The sequence below is a fragment of the Anguilla rostrata genome, chromosome 18 (assembly GCF_018555375.3).
Source record: "Anguilla rostrata isolate EN2019 chromosome 18, ASM1855537v3, whole genome shotgun sequence".
Classification (NCBI taxonomy): Eukaryota; Metazoa; Chordata; class Actinopteri; order Anguilliformes; family Anguillidae; genus Anguilla; species Anguilla rostrata.
Window position 1 is genome coordinate 4,450,018 of NC_057950.1, and position 23,951 is coordinate 4,473,968.

A 23,951-nucleotide genomic window follows, 5' to 3' on the forward strand; every position below is an offset into this window, starting at 1 on the left:
CTGAATTTTGCAGTGATGCAGAACCTGTATGCAATATATGGGAGATGACCTGGCATCAATAGTACAACGTATCATGGTTTTAATTAGTTTTCACCCCACGCTGAAAAAATAAACATGTACCTATTGGTGCGCATGCACCAAATCCTCCTTTGTGGAATACACTTATAAATATCTCCCAGTAGTCAACAGTGTTGACTCACTTTTGTACTTGACTGTTTGAACACTAGGTCTACAGCACTTAAACTCAATTATGAATGAATTTCAAATATATCACAGCATAAAACGTTGTTTTTGCCACTAACGTACCAGTTGTCCAAAAAAAAAAAAAAGAAATCCCTCACCCCATTATATTTTTAAATATGTGTGTGTGCAAGCACTGCTAGGCAGACCAGTGGTGGGGTGGGGAGCTCCTGCTTGTGGTCACTAGAATCGATGGTTCAGGGTTGGATTTGATCAACACTTCCAGTAACGGTCAAGCGGCACTACGAATTTAAGTTGTGGACCATTTTCTATGACTCCCACACCTGGTAAAGTGGCCATCTCAATCATTTTGCACTGCGTAGTGGATGCAATGTGAACTGTATAGTGAATACAATGAGGCTTGATTTAAAACAATACATTTTTGGAATTCAGGGTTTTAAAGCAGAGGTGCTTGGCACTGCAAAGTTTCAAAACTACTGCTGCTACTTATTATTATTATTATTATTACTTTGGTATAATAATAGCAGCAATCATATTAGTAGTATTACAATTATTTTCACCTTGGTACTACTACATTATAATTTCTATGAGAAACTTTAAGATTATTTTTTCAGATTTCAAAAGTAATCTGCTTTTACATAATCTTTGTTTTGTGCCTAATTTCGAATCCACTGATTTGCTTAATATTAGAAAATAACAGACAAAATTTACATCCTGCAGGCAACCGTGCGCGTGCCACATGACTTTACAGCATAAATCAATTTAGTTGAGATTGTGCATTGATCCCCCTTTCAAATGCAGTTCAGGAAATTGTGTTTTACACGTATTATGATGTCAAACGCCAAACCGGAGGTTTTTGGAGCCGGTCATCTGTAGGAAGCAACTTGTCTCCGTTAATACTCGGCTGCAGCTGAGTTCCGCTGGCGCTGCCGATGATGCTCGTGACTGATAGGGTTTCGTGACGTCAGGGATAAGTCAAGTAACCAAACCTCCCCATGTTCGACGTCCCTTTCTTCACGTTGCAATTGCATAGGGATTTTTCTAATGCGCGTATAAGGTAAGATTTTATGAATGTGTGCATCTTTGAACTTTGTGGTTGCTTTTCTTAATGTTCAGGCACAGCTTCTGACATTTTCCTTGTCAAGATGCAGATTTCATTGCTGGGTGCAAACCCTAGGACCCTGAATATATTTCTGAAAGGGGGGTCAATTCTTAAAGCTAATCTGACTTTTTTAAAATATGTAACGCAGTAAAATATAATACAAAGTTTCTTGCTATAGGCTACCTGACTTGATGCGTTCTTCACCCTGTAGCCTTGGTCTGCAGCTAACGAGTTCCCTTTCATTCCAGGGCGAATCTCTCTCCTCTTCGGGCTGTAAAATGGGAGGACTAGACAGGCTACGAGATTTTAGTTTACTGAGATGGTTAAGAGAAGAAAGACAATCCAGGAAGTTGATTCTGCTGATCGTTTTCATCGCTTTGCTGTTGGATAACATGCTGCTCACCGTAGTCGGTAGGTACCGATCGGCAAACCGCCGGAATATGCACGTGCACCTGTTACATATTCAACTGTACTGTTCTGTGTTCCTTACCTTTGCATCAACGTAACTTTCGAATTATGAAAAAAAAAAAAACATAACGGCCATAAAAGTGGAAAATACGCATGTAAAAGTTTTATTTTTTAATTTTCTCATACATTCTCAGAGTTTACCATAATGTAAAATCTTGGCTGACTGCAAACTTTTCACAACACCAGATGCAACTGAGGGTTAAAACTAGCGACACTATACTACTTAATTTGTACGGCGTCTGAAGAAATTATAACTTCGCGTTAAAATAATTCGTAATTTTTAACCTGAGGTATTGTGGGGGGTTTGCGTGTGTGTGTATGTGAGAGAGAGGGGGGAAGATGCAGCAGCAAACGTTGCCTTTACTCGTGGTGTTTCTATTTAATTTAAGAATCCCTGCTAGTCTTATCGCAAAGTCAGACTACATTTACGTACATTGGCGAAAAAAATACTTCAGAAGTTTATTATGCTGTAATAACGAATGTATTAATTCTAGAACTGAATGCGCGACATAAATCATTTATAGTCGTTACACTGTAGACTACCGGCTCCCTTAAAACCAATTCAGCTCAACACAAAGTAGATATCTTAACGTAATTTCAAATAATAAAAGTAATATTACGTCTTCAGTAATGCCCCTTCAGTGTCAAATGTGGCATGCAAGTAAGCTGTGCGTTAAGATGTCTAAAAGCATTTTTAAAAGAAAATCTAGTTAAACCTTTTCTGCATGTTCACAATTAATGCTATTGTAACATGCAAGCGAACAGTATCTGGTGTTAAATCGAGAATCTGTCAAATGAATTAGGTATGACCTGAAATAATCGATTTCGTTTTATTACAGACATATTGTGCATGGTCTGTTTGCTGAATTGCATGTCAATAGCCCATTTATCTGATACCGATGAATAAAAACTCTATTATTATTTTCTGTATGAACAGAAAGGTATATTTTCATGAGCTGATTAGGCTACTCAACTTTGCACGAGGCATCAACGGCACTTAATTTTACTAGAAAAGGGAAATACGGACACAAATTTCAGGTTAACGAAAGCTTATTGATCTTTTCTGAAGAGCCGCGTTTCACCACCTGCCAAGGATTTGAAGGATATTGGATTTCCTAGTCCTGTATATCTGCCTCACTGCGTTCCTTCTGGGGGTTTTGTCCCAATTCATTTGCGTTTTGAACGAACCACCACCACGATTTTTCTCTGCAAGCGTCGGGGTCCGCTGCCCTCGATAAGTCTCACTTTATGTCAGATTAATCGTGACAGTGACGTGTGCCAATCCGACGGCCTTTGGCGCCGCAATAAGTGGCAATGATTGCGCTCTGAACGAGACGGAGGTGTCGTCTGTTGTGTACTGGATTAAAGCCCGTGTCAGGCAGAAATTAGGCAGAAAAATGGGCCGGCCCACCTAGAGTGATTCAAGCACTAACACACTTTTTTTTTTTTAAGACCGAGGCACTCAGACTATGTCCAACAGAGGTTGGGTTCTTGGCATGCATACAGTTTGTTTTTCCGTCACAACTTGCCGACATATGTTTAGCCTGACGATGTAACATGGTTGTTTGACTGTGTAAAGTACATGGATTTGATCTCTGCATATAGGGCAACTACTATAGAATCCTAGCCGACTTCAAGCATTATGTAGCAGTTACAGCATATGTTGTTGAAATGTAAACAAATGTTTATATTACTGGCATTAAATATTAACATTTTCACTTTCAATTGTGTGTACTAAAAAAGGTAAAACGTTCATGAACTCACATTCAGGGAATTACCGCAAGAATGTGTGCTGTTGCTTTGATAATCCAGGTGCTGGATTTATACAGCACAGGGATTTACTCAGGACAACCTGTTTGCAGGGACTCCTGGGTGGAACACACACATCGAGCCCAAGTCTTAGCCACAGTTTCTAGCGTAATGTTCTAGTGTTGTAGTCCAGGGGAATGACTGTAGACACAAACCCGTGCTTTGACACGTTTTTGGTGTGGACTGCTTTTGCTGCTCATCTAGGTGTGCTGTTTGTCTCTCAAGGGTGGAGTTACCACGTGCGGTCTGATAAAACGATTACAAAGCATTTATCTCCATTACAAAACACTGCTCGTTTGATGTGTGGTGCGTATAGACAAATTTTGTACTGTGTATTCAGATTGTTTTTTTTGTTTTTTTTAAGCATGGAAATAGCAGTCAAAAACTCAATGGGAAAATAAAGTATCACTTGATGAGAATGCCCATTTTCCAGTGTTAAATGTTGCGAATTGATCTGAATGAAAAGTTCTTTCAAAAAAATCTATTTTTAACCAATTGTTCAACAGTGTAAGAAACAGTCCACATAAGCACACAAAATTGAAGCACTTGTTTAAAAGTCTAGTGTGTTAACATTCTAGTATTAACCTGTGGTTAATTACTTAATTCTTTTATTTTATTAAAACTATATGGTTACAAGCCCAGAGAAAATACCTGGCCTTAAGTCTGGATAAAAGTTTCGCAAGTGTGCATAAAGTGTAATCCCTGTTCCATTTCACAGATGTGGCACGATTGCCTATAATAAAATGTGTTGGCATAGCACCTATGCCAATATTTGCAGAAAGTCTTAGCACGCTGTCGGGAGGCTTATCTTGTAGCATCCATCCCACATGCTACACAGTCTACAAATGGACACAGCCAAGTGACACAGGAACAAATATAATTTTGGGCAATCAAAGTTTGGCAAAAAAAAAAAAAACTAGGGTTGAAAAATAATGGTAATAATAGCCAATCAACGGAATACTCAGTAAAAATGTAATAGTAATACATGAATATTTGTAAAGGCACTGTCAAATTGGTTCCATGACCAGTGTGAATGTGTAGCCCCCATTGCTGTGCTTTCCATGACATTACAGGCATTTAGCAGACGCTCTTATCCAGAGTGACTTACATTGCATCCAATTATACAGCGGGGTATATACTGGAGCAATGCAGGTTAAGCACCATGCTCAAGGGTACAATGGCAGTGTCCTACCAGGGAATCGAACCTGCGACCTTTCGGTTACAAGACCAACCCCTTAGCCATTACACTGCACTGCCGCCCCCCTACGCTGCTTTTTCTCCACTAATTTGTGACTCTGACCTCTTCACCAGTGCCCATCATTCCAAGTTACCTATACACGGCCGACAACCAGGAGGCCACGGCCCCGAACTACACCGTCTCTCCGCAGACGCCGTCCGGAACGTTCCAGACCATCGTGTCGCTCTACGACAACTCCACGAGGGTGACCGCCGGCGCCGGCGCCGCGTTCACCACGGCGATGCCGCCGTTGCCCACCTCTCCCGCCGCGCCCACGAACGGCACCGCGCCCGACTCGGACTGCCACGAAGGGGACAAAAAACTCCTGAACGAAAACGTGAAGGTGGGGCTGCTGTTCGCGTCCAAAGCCACCGTGCAGCTGATAACGAACCCCTTCATCGGGCCCCTTACCAACAGGTGGGTGGCGAACTCCTTTTGACCTCAGCGGGTGTGGGCCTTGAGTTTTCGTGACCTCACTGTACGAGGTCAAATGTGGGATGACTTGCAAAGCGATTCGCCGCGTCTTTCGGAAAAAAAATATTCACACTTAATTGTTTTTTTAACTTTGTCAGCATGTGTGCCCAGCACCGACGACTATATAGCGAACTGTTGTCAGTGAGATACGCCTCGTTTGCGATTGGTGCAGTACGGTCCGGTCTGTAGGGTGTAAATCGGCCGTTGTTGGCGAGGACTGTGTGTGCTACAGCTGGGCTGCTAGGGCTACACTAGAAAGGAGCTAAAAGGATACACAGGGTGAAGTGCCTGTTCAAAGCAAGCTAGCGATGATCCTTTCCATGTCAAGAACATTAACAGGAAGAGAGCAGCTGTTTGCTGACATGCAGGTGGTTTCAAACCACCCAGCTCAACTGAAACTGCACACGCATTATTAAGACAGATGTTTTGTATGTATAAAGGTACCTTTGTTCTTGTTAAATTATCGTTACATACCACTGGTTTTGATTCCCCTTTGGAAGCTTGATGCTGGCTCTGATTTTAGATGGACAAAGCACACAGTTATAGAGGGGGGGTGTATTTACAGTTGTTTTTTTTATTTTTAAATTAATAGAAAGTGTGATAACAAAAATAAACAGTGTGATTGTATGTGATGAATGTATTATTTTGATACTAAATAAAATTAGTTAAAAAAAAATAAACAGTGTTTTGTATAATGAGGAGTTTGAAACAGAGCAATTGTTTCTGCTGCATCCAGGTTCATACCGCTTGGTTGACCTAATCTCTATCTAACTCAGGTTTGTGTCTCAGAAGATCTACCCTTAAAAAAACCCTTCAGACAGACAGGAAACTAGACAATACTGAATTGTAAATTCATAACCTGAAGTGCTTGTCAGATAAGATCAAAAAATGCAGTGGTCAGTAAACAGCATTGGATACGAGATCAGATTAATACCAGGGCAGTCCATGTACAGTCTGTACAAATTGAGTCAACAGTGGAGGCTTTGGAAGGTTTCCAGAAGCGTTCTATGAAGTCTGCTGTGGTAGACTCACCAGCTATAAAGACCAGACCTCTGCTATGTGCTACATCACAGAATAAACATACTCGAGGATGACCCTGAATCTAATTTCTACTGCGTTCTATGAAACGCCACAAAGAAACAAGTATTGATTGGAAAGCTGCATCTGTGAACTTGTCTAGTGAATGAAGTCTATAAATCCTTCTGACTGCATGAGGTCACATGCACTAGAAACATGTGCTGTGTTTTAAATGAAGGGGGACTAAACGAATGTTTTTATATACATTTAAACTGCTCATTAGCCAGAATGAACAACAGGCCTTCATTCCTTCACACATTGATAAGGGTTTCATAAATTTGACTTTGGCGTACTTTGAAGGACGTTCAAGCGTACTTTTTGTTTGCAGAGGTTTTAACTGTGTAATATACATAACACTCATACAATGTTTGTGTACACTTTGGGCACCTCGCCAACTGTGATGTGACAACTCACAAGTTCATTACAACTACCTACACCCAACAAGGCCGGTGTTTACACTGCGGTTGTCTAATAAATGTATGCAACAAAGCACGCTCCATATTTGTTTGAAACTGAAAGTTACTTTTTGAAGGACTCGAACGTTATTTGTGGTAGCCTTAACTATCAACGTGTCCAACAGATAGGCTACAATTATCTCGTGTTAGCCAGACACTCTCCTATACCGCTACTAAACCCTGTCAGATTGCTGCTACTGGTCTCATCGTTTATTAGGTCAGCTGGCTATCTAACTAGCCATTTCAAAAAGCTGACAGCCAATGAACGGTTGAATTTAAGACATGATATTTTCAAATGAAACGTTTCAACATGTTAGCTACACGTAGCTTTCGCTGAATTGCTAGCCATTTAGTAACGTTAGATTTAGCTGGCTAATGTAATGAACCGGCTTGCTTGCAAACATGATTTGTTTGGTTGGTTGCCTACCAAACTATTGAGATATCTACGTCGAATTCAATTAATTGAAAGTAAAAATAAGTCACAGGCAACAAAACGGTTGGTTACCCATACCCATTTAAAATCACCTGCTTTGGGTCGTCAATGCCAAGCCAGTGAGTTGTTGTCGCTTCGGAGAAGCTGCAAAACTCTAGTTCAAACGTTAGCGGCTGTTAATGTCCACGCTTTTTCCGTAGCCTCAGCCAAGCCATAAGCTCCGTGTGGTCCAGCTACGGAACTGTATCTGTGGGACACTCCAGTTTCGCACGTTTTTTAGATAGTTAACAGGCACCCGCCAAACAAGTCAATTCGCGTTCAAGTTAACCCCGCATACTATTCTAAGGGAAAATGCACTTCCGGCTGCAATGCATTGTTGTATTAAATGTTGTATTAAATAACGTTATTGTTATTGTCATCCTGATTTCTCGAAGACACACAGAAGGCTTAGGTGTAGGCCTACAGGGTTTCTTTCCTCAAGCTCCCGTAGTTATTTAATAAGTCTTTATGAATGGTGTTTATCTGTAAATGATCTCTCTGTTGTGTTGGGGAATTGTATGCCAAATTGTGTGCTTGCTTCGTATGCAAGAAGATTGTAGGATGGCAGAATTTTTAGATGGCCCCATATTGAACATAAATAACGACATAAATTGAATTAAATGTGTTTAATTCTGTCTTTCACTAATCAATACCACAATTTGTCGTCGTACTGCCCACTGTATCATCTTCTAACGTTCTTTTAACTTTAATTTTTCATCTTTCATAAATGGAAGTCCCAAAACAACATGATACACACAGACGGGCAGACCAAGCAGCAGAGTGTATGATGTGCTCCAATTTAACATAATACAGCTTTCAAAGATTCTCTGGCCAAGCATTTTACTGCTTCAAACGGGTCATCTCAAAAATCAGTAATTGAAGCGAATATTGGAATTCCATTATCTTTTGTGAGTCACCTTGCTCCTGAGAAAGCAAAGGCGAAGTAATTGATGCATGTCCAGCATCTGGAACAGACTGTCATCTCTCTGAAGTAACGCTTTGTCTGCCAGTGGCGTTGGATAGCCTATATTTTCTCCTTTCATCCTGCTTGTTATTTGTTAGCATTTGTTCATTTTTGTTTTCTGTCTATGTACTATTGTTCTCATCTGCAGCGTTTTTCAGAATTGTGACCATACAGCATTCTGATGTTACAAATTTGCCAATCATCGTAATAGATCTGAGGTTTCCCGTGTGTGTCACATGACCAGACTTGTTTCTGGTGCTACAAATGTGTAAAACAACAGGTTAGAAAAGCAGGTCATTGTTTTCGTTTGCTACCTTGGTCTTAGTCCCTTCTAGAATGTCAGTTGTTTAATTGCAGTTATATCAACGAGGCATACCTCAGACAAATTGATTATGTGTCTTTGCAGAATAGGATACCAGATTCCAATGTTTGCCGGCTTCTGCATCATGTTTCTTTCCACCCTGAGTAAGTATCACTCTACCCAGTGGGATCATACGTTGGTGGGATCAAATTTATGGAATATATATATTTTTGCTGATGTTGAGTACTTAACCTGCTTCAGTATAAACGGATGATGTGAGTTGCCAGCCAAATGTACCTGATAAATAAGTGAATAATATAAAAGATAAATCATGTAATAATTCAGCAATACCCAGTAATACTCATTGAGATTGTTGTGCAAGATTGCTAGTTTCTTTTCATGATTAGGGTATTCTCTTTGTCTTCATCTATGGTCATTATCAAGTGTTCGCTTTCTCAAAGAGCTACAGCCTGCTGTTTCTGGCTCGATCTCTTCAGGGCGTTGGGTCCTCCTGTTCCTCTGTTGCTGGTAAAGTCTTTGTCATTATTTTTCAATACAAGCTTTTTTTTATTTTATTTTTTTTTTTCCAAGGCATTTCTATGCTCACATTATTTAGTAACCCAGTTCACAGTCTTCTCCTGTAGCAATACTCTTGGACCCCTGTTAGTTTTTGGGGTCCCACTGCTCCAGAATAAGGTTTTGATGAGCAGGCAGGAGGAGGAATTGCATTTTTGTCGTACCTTTCATGTCGAGCGCTTACGGCGAAGGGTCGGGGAAAGTGGTGATTCACCTCAGCTGCCCCTGAGGTGCCGAATCCAGCTGGGTGAAGCACAGAGGCCATTTTGTACCTGAATGCAAAGCCTGTTGTCTGTTATCCCAGCTAGTATTGATAGTGCCAGTGTTATTCTGGAACTAGAGGACAAGTTGCATGATAATTGTAAAAGCTTGACTGCCCACAGTTTTTTTTTTTTTTTTTTTAAAGGAACCAGGAAACAGTACAGACTTCTAAAAGACCAAGTCTGGCATTTAGTAAAATTAATCAAATGCACTCTTCCTTTTTTCACATTTGAGGGATGGGAATGCTGGCCAGTGTCTACACGGATGACGAGGAGAGAGGGAACGCCATTGGGATAGCACTGGGAGGAATGGCAATGGGGGTGCTGGGTCTGTATACAGTACAGTACATTACAGGCATTTAGCATATGCTCTCATTCAGAGCGACTTACACAACTTTTACGTAGCATTTTACATTGCATCCATTTATACAGCTGGATATATACTGAAGCAATGCAGGTTAGATACCTTGCTGAAGGGTATAATGTCAGTGTCCTACCTGGGAGTCAAACCTGTGACCTTTGGGTTACAAGACTCGTTCCTTGTTTTCAGACAACTAATGCTTTCATTTTCTGCAAGTTACTGTGGTAAATATTTCCCTTTGAAAGAGGTCACATTTAAATTGATTTATTGATAGACCTCCAGCTCTGAAATTAGACAAAGGCAAGAAATCAGACAAAGAACTCAGACAAAGAAAACTGTTATGAGCCAAACGTTCACTGTGTTAAAATCTGTTTAAGAAGAAATCATGGGAAAAGATATGTTCAACAACCTTCATTAGTCAGCAGATTATTAATCAAAAGATGGTTGGAACAAAATACAGCAGTGCTAACCAACTCTGTTCCTGGAAATCTACCATCCTATAGGTTTTCATTCCAACCCTAACAAAGCACACCTCATTCAACAGCTAGATATCTTGTTGAGCCACTAATTAGTAGAGCCAGGTGACCCAATTTAGGGGTTGAAATGAAAACCCAAAGGATGGTAGATCTCCAGGAACAGGGTTGGTTGCCACTGAAATAGAGCACACACAGGGGTCCTCGAGGATTGAATTTGGGAAAATCCCCGCTCCAGACCCTGCAGCGACAGGCAGGATAGGATCTCAGGATGCAAGCCCACACTGACCATCTCCCTGCGCTCCTCCACAGTCGGACCCCCTTTCGGAAGTGTGATGTATGAGTTTGTGGGGAAGACGGCTCCGTTCCTCATCTTAGCGGTGCTGGCTCTGTTAGATGGAGGTGAGCACTGTGCGTCGAAGCAAGATACTCCGTTTTGTTTTTGTTTTTAATTATTATGTCACCAATTTATTCTTCTCTCTCTTTCCACAGCCCTCCAACTGTTTATTCTCCAGCCCTCAAAAGTGGAACCGGAGGTGAATTTCGCCGTCATTGCAATCAAACTGCAAAACACCAAAATCACGCACGTGCTCCAAGCCTAAAAATGGACAGAGCTGTTTAACTGTGTTCACAGCTCTCGTTGACCTGCATTCCAATTACAATAATGACCAATTTTCAGATTTTCCGATACTGGGATCTCCATTTTGTCTAGATGAAAAGCTGGAAAGTGTGGTGTGCTTGTACCATTCTTTGCGATTCAGACATGTTTTGGCCTGATAGCAAATCAAAGCAGGTGTGGTCCATGCAATGCATGGAAGGATGGGCTACAGTACATGGTGCATGCTGGGAAAACTTTTCAGGGCATAATTATTTGATTCATTATCACAGACAGAAAGCTGGCCACACTGCATGACTACCTGTCCATTCCTTACACACTCTGCATAGACATTTAACAACATTTTATGTAATAAAATAAGTAATAAAATAATACTGGAGTATTATTATGAACCTGAATAAATAAAACACATTTCATTGTAAACCTGTTCAACTCATGACAGACAGTAGAACTAACATAAAATAAATATGTATATGCATACGGTATTCTTGTTTCACATAATATAGGTTGCTCACCTCCTTTTTGTTTATCACTTTTTTTACCTCATGAATTGGCTCCAGGGTGGATTTCCTCAGACAGTGATCTCACGTTTGCATGTATTCTGTGGTGAATACATCAACCAAACCTGTCTTCAGCTCCTGCAGTGTCTAAGAATGAGACCTTTACATTGAACAGTTATTGTTCCGTTTTGTTTTTCTGTGGTTATTTGTGAAAGCATTCAGTGAAAGCATTACATTACATTATAGGCATTTAGCAGATGATTTTATCCAGAGCGACTTACACATCTATTACATAGCATTTATATTGCATCCATTTATACAACTGGATATATACTGAAGCAATGCAGGTTAAGTATCTTGCTCAAGGGTACAACGACAGTGTCCTTCTCAGGAATCGAACCTGTGAGCTTTAGGTTACAAGACCAGTTCCTTACCCATTATACTACACTGCCGCCAGAAAGCTGGTCGGTTTGTTTTTGGGCTGAAAGTACTCCTTATTGTAAATATACAGCATTTGAGTTCTGGGAGAGGCTTTTCAATGATACATATCCTCGGGGGAAATTTCCCCTTTGCCCCCCCCCCCCCAGTACGTGTACAACATTTGGCTCTTTAACTTAACCTTTTAAGGTGCAAGATCACAAACATGTGATTGAAATGTTCTGAGCTGAACATGGAATGTTCTTAACGCTGATGTAACAATCATTACTTGTAATTGAAAGAAATGGGGTTCTAGAACACTGACTTAGAATTCTGAAACATTCCAAAAATCTAGTCTTCAAAGGCTTAAGCGTTGCATTTGTTTTTCTGGAGAATCGCTTTAAGCGAAGATAGCACAAATGTCCCCCTAGCATACAAACTGGGGGCAAGTTACAATTAACAGGATTCAAGGAATGATGAGAATTTAGCAAAAATAAGCCATGCCTTTCATCCACATGGAAGCTGAACAGGGTATAACATAGGTTTATGGTGACCTATGGTTTGGTAGCAGTGACATTCTCCGCTCCCGGTTCTTTGAATAAAAATGTGCTCGTTTAGCCTGCCGCAGGAAGCTAAGGATTCTGGGCCAGATCTGATCTGACTTTGATCGATGGGACTGATGCCTATCAATTATCACGGAGGGGAAGTGAGAGCACTGAAGCAGGAGACAGGATTTATGAGACTAATCGCATCGCGGTGACTCTCCTGCCCATTGTGACTTTTTTCCCCATCACACACAGACATCGATGGAATCAGACGCAGTGGAAAATCGTGTCTGATGCCCACATAGCTGAGATCCCGAACTCTTAAAATGAGCTAAAATGTACACGCCGTAAGGTGCTGGAAAAGATTGACAAAACGTTGCTCTGGGGAATCGTGCTTTGCCGAAGGTTGACGCTCACTGGTAGGAGAAGGTATAAGAGAAGGTTTTTATACTGTATACAAACAACAGAAAGACAGTTCAGCAGGAAAGCACTAATGCTCTAATTAGTGAGGTGCTGGTAATCTGTGGTCGTTAGGTGATGGTTCACAGCAGGATAACAGTTGAAGGACCTCTTTTTTTAAGAATCTTGTTGAAAGGCAAGGAGACTCCCCCAGAATATGGAGTTAGCGCTATGATTTCCCAGTCGTAATGTTAATGGTACAAGATGGCAGGATGCTCACAGCCTGTATGAAGCCGCCATCAGTTAAGGCAAATGGCATAAAAAGAAAATATTTGTTTTAAAAATCACGCGGGATGAACCCTAAAACAGCGAGCCTAAGATCTAAAGACAGCAGTGAGTACAGTGCTTTCATCATGGGTGGGAAGTAGCAATCGCAGGCTCATCCTACACAGCAACCAAAAAAGGCATGACCTGACAATATAAGATAAACACAGTACTGCTGGTTTTGTGCCGGTCAGAGAAGCTAAGTATACACATCTAGACATCTGGAGAAAAAAAAAGGTAGAACAATATTTGTAGAAACTCGAAGGGCTTCTGGCTATATTGCCATATCAGTGCATTCCCAGGACCTGTGACATTAAATTCTGCTTTCTGCTTCTTGTGTGACAGAGTCAGAAAGGGACTTCGCTGTTGACACTCATGAAAGATCCTTATATACTCATCGCTGCAGGTAAGAAAACGAAGCAGGGCAGACAGACAGCACTGCTAATGCCTGGAGAACAGAACTGTTACTGTCGTAATTGTAAAGTTTCAGCATTGAATAAAGAAGGATTCATTCATTTATTTATTTATTCATGAAATTGGCTAAATTAATATAGTGCTCTGTTGGTGGTTGAAAGGAAGAAACATCAACATGTCGTGTGACTGTTGCCAAATGTAGTGAAGAGGTGAATATTATGGGAAGAGCCTGTGCTATTGAAAAGGGCACATTGAACCCATCCCCCCCCCCCCCTTCCCCATGTCAGAACACATTAAAGCACTGAAAGACACCTGTTTTGTTAATTAGCAAGCCCACAGGCTCAATTATCAGCCTCAGACAAGTGGGGGGATGATATGAGGGGTATTATTTTCCACAAAAAAGGCGACAAAAGTAGAAGAGTTCTGAAGATGGCAGTTAAAGACCAGGCCCACTTACCTTCAATCACCTGTCTTTTCCAGGGTCCATTTGCTTTGCAAACATGGCAATAGCCATGCTGGAGCCCGCCCTGCCAATCTGGATGATGGAGACTATGTGCTCAAGAAAATGGCAGCTAGGTATTTAGAAATTTTCTTGTTTGTTTCTTGTTTTCTCGCCCCCAAATGGCACAGAACAGCATTCACCAGCTTGATATTTTAAAAGTGAAAAAAGACACACATACACACACACACACTAAAATCAGGTATAGTTAGCCAAATTATAGTACAGATTATTGACATTTTACATCCAATGAAACCTACAGCATTACAGCAACTAAAAGTAACACCTGTGTTACCCAGGCATTTAAATGCTTAACATAAAATTGCAACCCAGTGCAACCCATCGAGCGAGCAGCTGTCAGACTGCACACCAGTATAATGTAAATCGGCACTACAGTGGTCCACTAATAGCAGGACAAATCACTATTTTTCCTTCTTTTAACAGCCAATTCTTATCTCGACTGCCTGACCTTGTCCAACTGTTAGCTGCCCACTGTAGCACTGATTTTTAAAAATGGGCCACTTGTGGAGCGCTGTGTGCTCTCTAGCGGTGAGGCTAAGGCCCAAATTCAACGGAACTGCAACGTTTACAGTCCAAAACGGATTTAGAGTCTCTGAAATAAATTCAACCGATGACAAATTTGGACAAAAAAATGTTTCACTGCAGAAAACAACAAGAATAAAGGGCTGTATCTAGGTGGAGTCTGGGACAAAATTTCCATCTGAAAATAAGCAAATGAAAAATGTAACACAATATGCCAGTAAATTTACATTTTCGGGGTTGTTTTGACAAAGTTCTCGACGGCGTTCTCGGTTCTGGGGAGTGCAGGCCCAACGCGCCGCCGTTTTTCTCCCTGATGCCCCCCGACAGACGATGAAGACGATGGTCTAAACCGCGAGGGAGGGAGGGCTGCGAGAGGGGCTGATTATGCGGGCGGCGAGGGATCAGAAGCGAGCCGGATATGAGGGTGTCAGCGGCGTCGCGAGAGCGGCGCGGCTTTCGCTCAGAGCCTTCATTACCGCCGCTCGCGGGCGCATAGCAACCCCCGCGATCGGGAACCGATAACGGACGCGCTTATCTCACCCCTCCCCTCCCTCTTCCCTCCCCCGTCAGGCGTCGCCTTTGTGCCCGCCAGCGTCTCCTACCTTATTGGAACCAACATCTTCGGCGTTCTCGCACACAAGATGGGAAGGTAAGGGGGGAAATTACTCTTTTTTTTTTTTTTTTTTTTATTTATTTTTTTTAATCATGCCTCGGCTTGTCCGTTTCCGGCTGCCTGTTGAGCGGTATCAAATGAAATTTCTTTGTTGTTTTCTTCGCCACGTGTGTCCTTATTTTTGAGAAGGAAAAAAAAAAAAAACCTGTAATATTTGCTGCAGAGCCACGCACACACACCCAGCTCTGGAGGCACCGTTCTATCGAACCTGCGGATAATTTTGGGTCTGCATCGAGCGAAATTCAGCCCCCCCCCCTCGAGTTAGAAACAAGTACTTCCCGTACCCTGGGTGCTCACAGTCACAAACAAAAACAAGGCGATTCCCAAGTGGTTCAGTCGGTAAAGGCGCATTCCACAAACACAGGCTACGTCTTACAGGCTAGAAATGGCGTTAGTACTGCAGTCTGGGCTGTGTCATTAGCCAGAAGTGTGACACTATGGGCTGTCTGTGACTGGGATAGAGTAGAACAGAGTTTACATTACACTACATCACAGGCATTTAGCAGACACTCTTATCCATTGCATCTATTTATACAGCTGGATATACAGTATGCTGAAGCAACGCAGGTTAATTACCTTCTTACAACGGCAGTGTCCTAGCGGGGACTCGAACCTATGGCCTTTAGGTTACAAGACCAATTCCTTACCCATTATACTACACTTCCGCCCAGTTTTTTGTGTGTTATGGCTGCCTACATATGCAGCTCCCGGCCAGTCAACAGGCTCCTATCTGTTAACACCCTTCAGTGCTGAGAGATGCACCTCTTCCCAAATCAACGCTCAAAATGGCTCTCCCTTTGTGTGGAAAGTACCCAGTGGTTTGTGAATGAGTGTAAATGGTAAATGGACTGCATTTATATAGCGCTTTTATCCAAAGCGCTTTACAATTGATGCCTCTCATTCGCCAGAGCAGTTAGGGGTTAGGGGTTAGGTGCCTTGCTCAAGGACACTTCGACATGCCCAGGGTGGGGTTTGAACCGGCAACCCTCCGACTGCCAGACAATCGGTCTTACCTCCTGAGCTATGACGCCCTGAGTGTATCAGAGGAGCACATGCTTCAGCTGCAGCAGCAAAACAAAACAAAGTAAATATCATAAAGTAATCTCTGGCAAGCACTTTTTGTTTTTTGGGTCGGATAAGTTCAGGTAGCTCAGGAAATGACGCGAATGTGTAAGAAACAGGAGAAAAACAACACTGAGGACACACATTTGTTACCTAGTGAAGGGTGTAGTATATCATTCTTGGATTGACTAATGGCCCATGGTAATTCTAATCTTATCTTCTTCAAAAACCAAAAGTGACAGATGTCCTGTTTATTTTGTTTAGCAGTGGTCTGTCATTTCCCCACAGTCTTGCGTATCTCAAAAAAAAAATATGACCTCCAGATTTGCTGATTTTACATCATTATTTTTTCTCATTTAATAAAACAGCCTGCTGCTCAGAACCCCAAAGCTTGCCTGGAGAAAGAAATCTCCAGCTTTAATCACATTGAGTTTAGACCACGGTCTCCTCCTCTCCTTTTTCTTTTTTTTTTTTCTCTCCTTCCTTCGGAGTTTATTGTTGTAATAAATCTGCGTGTTGACCCCGGTCTATTTCAGCCCACAGAGTACAAAAACGGGGTTGATTCCTGTCAGCCATTTTGTTGTCTTTGGCAGTCTCTCACAGGGGCTCTTCTTCCCCCCCCCCTCCCCCCCGCCCCCCCCACAGATGGCTGTGCTCCCTGATCGGCATGCTTCTTGTGGGGATAAGCATTCTCTGCGTAAGTGCCACAAATACACACACACACACACACACACACACACACACACACACACACACACACACGTCTGTGACGATAAACCTACATTATAGGGACACACACACACGTCTGTGACGATAAACCTACATTATAGGGACACACACAATGTAAGCACTGCAAATACACACACACACACACACGTTTGTGACGATAAACCTACATTATAGGGACACACACACGTCTGTGACGATAAACCTACATTATGGGGACAATATGTCTGCGCTGCGGTGGCCACAGGGCCTAAGGGAGTACTTAGTTATCTGTGGCTTATAGCTACAGGACGTATATGTTTTTATACGAAGCAAAGGCCTCAATCTCAATCTGGGTAGAACCCAAGCACCTAGAGTATCTCTGTCCGCGGAGCTCTCTGTGCTTCGTGAACAAGCTTTTCAGCAGGAAGCAGATGTTTTCATTTCAAGCCTTATCACCTTTTGTCCTTTGGTCGTAATGAACATTTTTAAAGGGCTTGAGTTTTCACACAACAACCCGATATACTGTACCAGGCTGGTCAGCGACAGACCTAAAAAAAAAAAAATCTAAAAATTGCATTCTAGCAAGGGTTCAGTTTTTATTTTCTGTGTTACATATAAAATCTCCTGTATGTAAAGCTTTATTAATGTGGTCATTGTGATGGTCATTACTAATAACCAAATCCACATTTGATGAATCCATCTCATGTAAGATTCAGTTATGCCAATCTGATTTTCATTCATTATAGTAAATGTGAAAGATTGTACGCATTCAGTAAAAAATATTTTCTTCATAGGTTCCCTTTGCAAAAGACATCTACGGACTGATCGTACCGAATTTTGGTGTTGGATTTGCCATCGGTGAGTCAATCCACCATTTCAGCACTCCAGAAAAATATGTTCAAGCTGAAGAGAGGGAATTCAGTGAAGTAATTTATTTAACAGCTACAGAAAGGAAACAGCCTTCCGGTGTACAACTTTCGATTGTCTGTGGCTAAATGTGGGAAAATGTTTTGCCTGGTCTCTTTTAACAGGCATGGTGGATTCGTCTATGATGCCGATAATGGGCTACCTGGTGGATCTGCGGCACGTGTCGGTCTACGGAAGCGTGTACGCCATCGCAGACGTGGCTTTCTGTATGGGCTTCGCTTTGGGTGAGCGGTGTACAAACTAGGCTAAATCAGATTCAAATTATTAACATTTGCACATCAGGGACGTAGCCGGAGGGGGAAGGGGTGTGGTTGGGTGGTTGCCCCCCCCCCCACATAGAAATGCACATGGCACATGCTTTCTGGGAAACTGGAGAAGTCCTCATCTGCCCCCTCCCCCCCGTTCCCCCAATGATGTTATTCGTATGCCATGGCCTTCTCAGTTACTTAGATCTGGACCCAGATGCACATTTATGGGACAGTCAGACTGCTTTTTTCACCTGCAGCAGCAAGCCATTTTCCCACTGCATTTCCCCTGGAAAAATGTCAGACACTGGCAGATTTTACGCCATGACAGTGACAAGCTTTTCCACTGGCACGCGATGGCTCAACGCCCTATTAGGTAACATCATACTGTTGTGTCCTTTTTGGCCAATACCTGCACATATATACAAAAAGGCATGACTCAGCATTTTGTTTCTCAGTGTAACAAACAAAAAAAATAATATTATTCAAAGGTTACGGGGAAGCCCATATGCAGTACTGGCGACGACTGGAACTGGAAACATTACATTACAGGCATTTAGCAGACGCTCTTATCCAGAGCGACTTACACAACATTTACATTGCATCCATTTATACAGCTGGATATATAACTGAAGCAGAGCAGGTTAAGTACTTTGCTCAAGGGTACAATGGCAGTGTCCTAGTGGGGAATCGAACCTGCGACCTTCAGGTGACAAGACCAGTTCCTTACCCATTAAACTACCCTGCCGATCTGATTATACACTGTACTAACTGCCAGCCAAAGGAAAGACCGGACCCTTAGAACGTGGCGGTGGTTTCCACTTTCCGTCTCACGTGTGCCGCGTTTCTCCCGCGCCGCGTTCAAAGGGCCGTCAGCGGGCGGGGCCATCGCCAGGAGCATCGGCTTCCCCTGGCTCATGACCATAATCGGGGTGGTGGACATCCTCTTCGCCCCTCTCTGCTTCTTCCTCCGGAGTCCACCGGGCAAGGAGGAGAAAATGGTGAGAAAAACAATTTTCTTCTAAATTTCTGTGCTAGCAACATTATAACATTATATCCAAAGTGACGTACAATAAGTGCATACCAAAGATCATTGGAACTACAAAACACAGGTTTCATAAGGTACCATACTCATTTTGTACAGCTATTCATAGCCATGAATGCATTAATTCCAGTTCACACAATGAACATTACTCTGACCTAATCTATGCTAAGTCAAACTAGGAGACAACTCTGCTTTATTCTGGTTTCTCCTAGGGATTTTTTTTTCTTTTTTTTTAAAGAGCTTTTTTTCCCACAGTCCCACAAGCCTCTAGAACATGTGCAACAGAACCATTGATTTGCCTCTCTGGAACTCCCATTTGGCTGTCCTGTGATGGAGTGCTTGTGTCTTGTAGGCACAAGGCTATAGCAGATGGTGCTGTTGAGTCAATGACCCCATTACTGTCTCCAAGGTTACAGTTCCTGAGTCAGTCTGGACAGGATGGGCAACACATAGTTAAATCCTCAATTGTTTAATCAGCTCTGAAGGAGTATGTAATTTTACTCCGATAAGAGATTTGATTCATGGGCTCATATGAACTGGATTCTGAGGAAGAACCACTGTCATTTCAAGTCAACAGGAGTACTAAATACGCCAGTTCATTGAACAGGATGTCAAATAAACTATAGAGTGGCCTGACAGAAAGAAACCTATATGTATTTGTATATGTATATGTATTTTGGACCACGTATTAGAACATCAAACATTGAGTGATTGGCATGTGATAACCTGTTTTTATTTAAAACTATACTCTTACAAAGAGCCCTGTGTTTACCCATTCTTTGGGGCATGGAGGAAAGCATTCTATTATTTTGTTTATGTCTACACTGAGGCATTGATACTCAAGGAAGTACCGCATTTGGACGAAACCACAAAAATTTTCATATGCCAACGGAACAGTGCTCTTAATGTGTGTTCATAAACATGATAGAGATCTTAGAATTAGCTGCATTTTTTCTTATAACCAGAGATGTACAGTACACTTAACGTTAAGAACAACACATTTAATAATGCTGGCCATAAAAACTGCAGGAGCATCTGAATATAATGATGGCTTAATGTTTTTTTTTTTTCGGAACGCTAACGCACTTGCTACGCTGAGCCCTGATTCTGGAGTAATGGAACATCCTGTCTCTTCAGGCTATTCTTATGGACTGCAACTGTCCAGTGAAGACCCGGGCGTACAACACACAGGACACTCAGAACTACCAGATGGATGATGGAATGGAGACTGAAAGCGAGGAGTAGCCGCGGGACATGTACGTCACCTTCCAGAGTATCTATTTTCTTGTAAAAAAAAAAAAAAGGGAGAAAAGTTTAAAAATTGACTCATTTCGGTGTGAATGTTCTGCATCATTTCCACCCCCCCCCCCCCCCCCCCGCGTGTGTTGTGTCACTGTGTCGTACTACCGAAGTAAACCAAAGTTGTTCACGTTGCCCATTCAACACAAGCCGCTAGCCTTACCCCCCCCCCCACCCCCCCCACAGAAGGGAGAGAAACGCGAAAAGCGCAAAAGAGCCCATCGTAGTCAGTCGTGCAGTAGGGGGGCACCTAAGGTCACCACATTCTGAACCTTCGCGAACGAGTTCAAGCTTACAAAGAGAGGGGCAGAGACGTGGAGAAGGTTCCCGTTTGCAGAGGCGTTTTTTAAAAAAATTTTTTTTAAAAAGGTGTCTTAATCAAACGGGAAGCGTTCGGTCATGCTTTTGGTTAACAAGCACATCGTACGGGTTTTAAAAAAAAAGAAAAAAAAAGAAAGAAAGAAAAAGCCAGTGTTTGGAAAGAGAACAAACCGCAACCATCTGCATTTTTTCCCTTTGATGTTCCTTTTGAAAGGGCCACCTTTTTGATCAGGCACTTTACGCTCATTCGGTGAAAGCACTGAGCACATTCACGCCATCCTGTCAGCTGATTACCATTGGAGCGATACTGTAATCTTTTATGCTTTATGTTTTATTGTTGTACGGTAGAAGCACTGTGGATTTTTATGTTGTTGAAAACAGGTCAATGTATGTAAATGTACTATATATATATATATATATACAGGATATCATACAATGCATTTAAATAGTATGTTTGTTGGGGGAAAAAACTTGAGATATATATATATTTTTAATTACTGAAGAAGTGGCAAGAATCATGTCACATCTTACCATGAAATAGGCCTTAAAAATTTTCATTATTTCTGGAATCAGGAGAAATTTTTAAGATTAATTTGAACTACATTGGGGTTTTTTGCAATATGATCATATTGCTTTTTGTTGGGGGGGAAATATATCGTTTTAGTAAAGATGAGGATAAGTGGACTGTTTTTGTTAGGCATGGCCCACGGACTGTTCTTGGACTGTTCTTGTGCATGGTGTCCCAGCAGTTTTCCTTAGAGCTTTCAGGTATTGACTGTATTCCCTTGGAGATATGTGTGTTGTTTCTTGAATCTTCTCTGTTTTGTGGCCTAGGAATAAAAACTAATGGATTACCTTAAATCCATTTTCGCCACGAAGTACAGAATCTTAATTATTTCTTTATGTATGCTTCTGCTAATATTATTTTATTTTGAATGTTATTGTTTATTTATTATTTATTTTTAATTGACCAAAAGCCATTTTGTGGTGTAAAGAAAGTAGCTGAACTACCTATGGTCTATATTGTACGATGTACAATATCATCTACTGTTTACCACTTCCCATTCTCACTTTTTCTGTTGTGTCTTTTACAGTCAGATAATGTTGGTATAACAAAATGTCCCAGACTGGAAATGGTGGACATGTAACCTTAAAACCTGCTTATTTGACTTTAACAAATGTGGTGTTCATTATACAGTGCAACCTGCTTGTAAGAATAGCATCATTCCCACACAGTTTTATTCTTACAAGTGTGCTAGTAGAGGCAGAGTGAATTTGTGTCAGGAAAATGTATTTGTAAATTACAGCCATGATTAAATTTATGGTTTGTCAACATAAAATCGGTTATCAGCGCCCTGCCTTGCCATATTGCATAGTGACACGATCGTCTTACGCACATCAGTCTTTTAGGAATGAGAATTGCTACTGTACAAACCAGAATTCTGATGTTGCTTCTGAACCTGGAAATGTGTTCTGGTCACATGGTTCACTCAACCGAAGAATAAAATTAACTCGTATTTCAACTGCCGTTTTTCTTTTTTTTTCTTTTTTTATTTTTAAGAATTCAAGTTATGCTGCAGCATTGACAGATTATTGTAAATGCATGGCCATAAAGGCAGCAGCTGCCAACTGCCAATTTTTCTGCACAAATTCGTCCCTCTCTGTGAGATGTTTGGAGAATAATCACTGGGGTCTTTCCAGAGCCCCAGAGACCTTACATTGGTTCATTTTAGACTGTCACACTATTTGAGCAGGCAATGTTTTTCATGAGCAGAAAGAACCTTCCTTTAAGCAACCCTATTGGAGAATAGACACTTATTTATGTGATACTGTTTGCCTTTACAACCAGATTATCAGGTATGATTACACCTGGGTCCCAGTGTATTCTTAGAGGGAAGTATGGCAATGATGCGGGTTTTGCTGGTGTGTGTTGTTTTGTAGTTGGACTGAGTATCTTGTGAGATCAGTGGAAACAATGATTAATTGAGCTTCTGAAAACCATGAAAAGCTGTGTCTAAATGAACGTGCAGTGGAGGTTAAGGGAAAACAGTGGTGATGGCTAATAGTTTCATTTAAAATTACTTTGTAATGTAAAAAAATGAGATTTACCTTTGGATGTGTAGAGGAGTTCAGAAGTGGATGGTCACCTTAAGATCTGCCACTGCAAGTGATGTCATCATCAAGAGCCTGAATATGTGTGCAGCTAGATCCCTTGGCTGCAGTTGCATCTCCTGCTGAGCTCTGTGGACTGAGAGTGCAGTGAATCAAAACATGCAGACATCGAAGTGCTTAATTTTCATGCATAAATTCAGTTTATCCTTCAAAAAAATGTTGTGTATGGTAGTGGATGCGTGGGTGAAGATTTTAATTGGAGAAAAATTGAAAATGCTTATCTTTCAGGGACCTCAGATACCATTTTAAATACAATACAAATCTTTACTTGTAATGTTAAGGATGTTACCATGTTTGCCTTTCCAACATCGATTTTTTCCTCTAGCAGATCTCATGATAAAATAAGACTCTTGAAAACTTGTGCCTATCTTTTTCCTGTAGACTATCAATCGATATATCTATCAATATAGTTTCAGCTCATCGGCCATTTGCTTTGATTGGCTCTGACCTCTTCACATTATTACGATGTCGCATCCTCTAAATTTCACCCACATTGATTTGCTGCTCATGTCTAGAGGTGGGAAAGCAGGGCGAATAAATGGTTGGCATACACTTTATTACCCATAGGTCCAGCTGGTTAAGCTGCGTCTATCCCATTTGAACTCAAATTATGTGCTTCACAGAAAGAGGTGGCAAGACTCTTCTGTGAGGTGTCAAATTGCAGCTCTCTTCACACCAACAAATGCTGGTTGTTGGGCCTCACAAGATGGTTTTTACAAAGGGATCCACTTATACATTGCTAATGGTAACAGACCCGTGTTTTTTAAAGGATCCCGTTCATTCTACTGAAATACAATGAATCCCCCGCCCCTAGCCTGTCAGCCAGAATGCACAGCCTGCAGTTGTAAAATGGTCGGTCCGCCATGGCCACAAACAACTACAGGGACGTATTTGCAGCTGGTTCTCTCATTTGGATGTTTTGTTTCTAGGTAATCACATTATTGGCCATTGTCACTTTCAATATAAATAAATGTCAGTTTAGAAGAAGAAAAAACCCCCCCTGAGCTTTATT

The 23,951-nt window shown here is 41.5% G+C and overlaps 1 protein-coding gene and 1 long non-coding RNA gene across 2 annotated transcripts; one reads left to right on the forward strand and one right to left on the reverse strand.

The window, feature by feature from the left end:
- The first annotated feature begins 1,115 nt into the window (after positions 1–1,115).
- Positions 1,116–22,290, forward strand: slc18a2 (solute carrier family 18 member 2). Its single transcript, XM_064317340.1, has 16 exons — positions 1,116–1,258; positions 1,552–1,714; positions 4,892–5,234; positions 8,666–8,724; positions 9,005–9,088; positions 9,632–9,724; positions 10,543–10,632; positions 10,723–10,766; positions 13,377–13,437; positions 13,926–14,021; positions 15,058–15,136; positions 16,868–16,919; positions 17,725–17,788; positions 17,962–18,081; positions 18,970–19,103; positions 20,285–22,290. The coding sequence occupies exons 2-16, from the start codon at positions 1,582–1,584 to the stop codon at positions 20,390–20,392; spliced, it is 1,560 nt and encodes a 519-aa protein (XP_064173410.1). The 5' UTR covers positions 1,116–1,258; positions 1,552–1,581; the 3' UTR covers positions 20,393–22,290.
- Positions 5,369–7,581, reverse strand: LOC135244780 (uncharacterized). The gene is made up of 2 exons (XR_010327055.1): positions 7,349–7,581; positions 5,369–5,553 (listed from the first exon to the last, which is right to left on the reverse strand). It is a non-coding gene; the product is annotated as an uncharacterized LOC135244780 (long non-coding RNA).
- Positions 22,291–23,951: the final 1,661 nt, after the last annotated feature.

What these genes read in the sequence shown, in the direction of transcription:
- slc18a2 (XM_064317340.1), top strand. Translation starts at nt 1,582, where the DNA reads ATGGGAGGACTAGACAGGCTACGAGATTTTAGTTTACTGAGATGGTTA. An exon ending in CATGTTTCTTTCCACCCTGA is followed by an intron (nt 8,725 to 9,004) that starts GTAAGTATCACT and finishes GTCATTATCAAG; the next exon opens with TGTTCGCTTTCTCAAAGAGC. An exon ending in CTCCTGTTCCTCTGTTGCTG is followed by an intron (nt 9,089 to 9,631) that starts GTAAAGTCTTTG and finishes TTCACATTTGAG; the next exon opens with GGATGGGAATGCTGGCCAGT.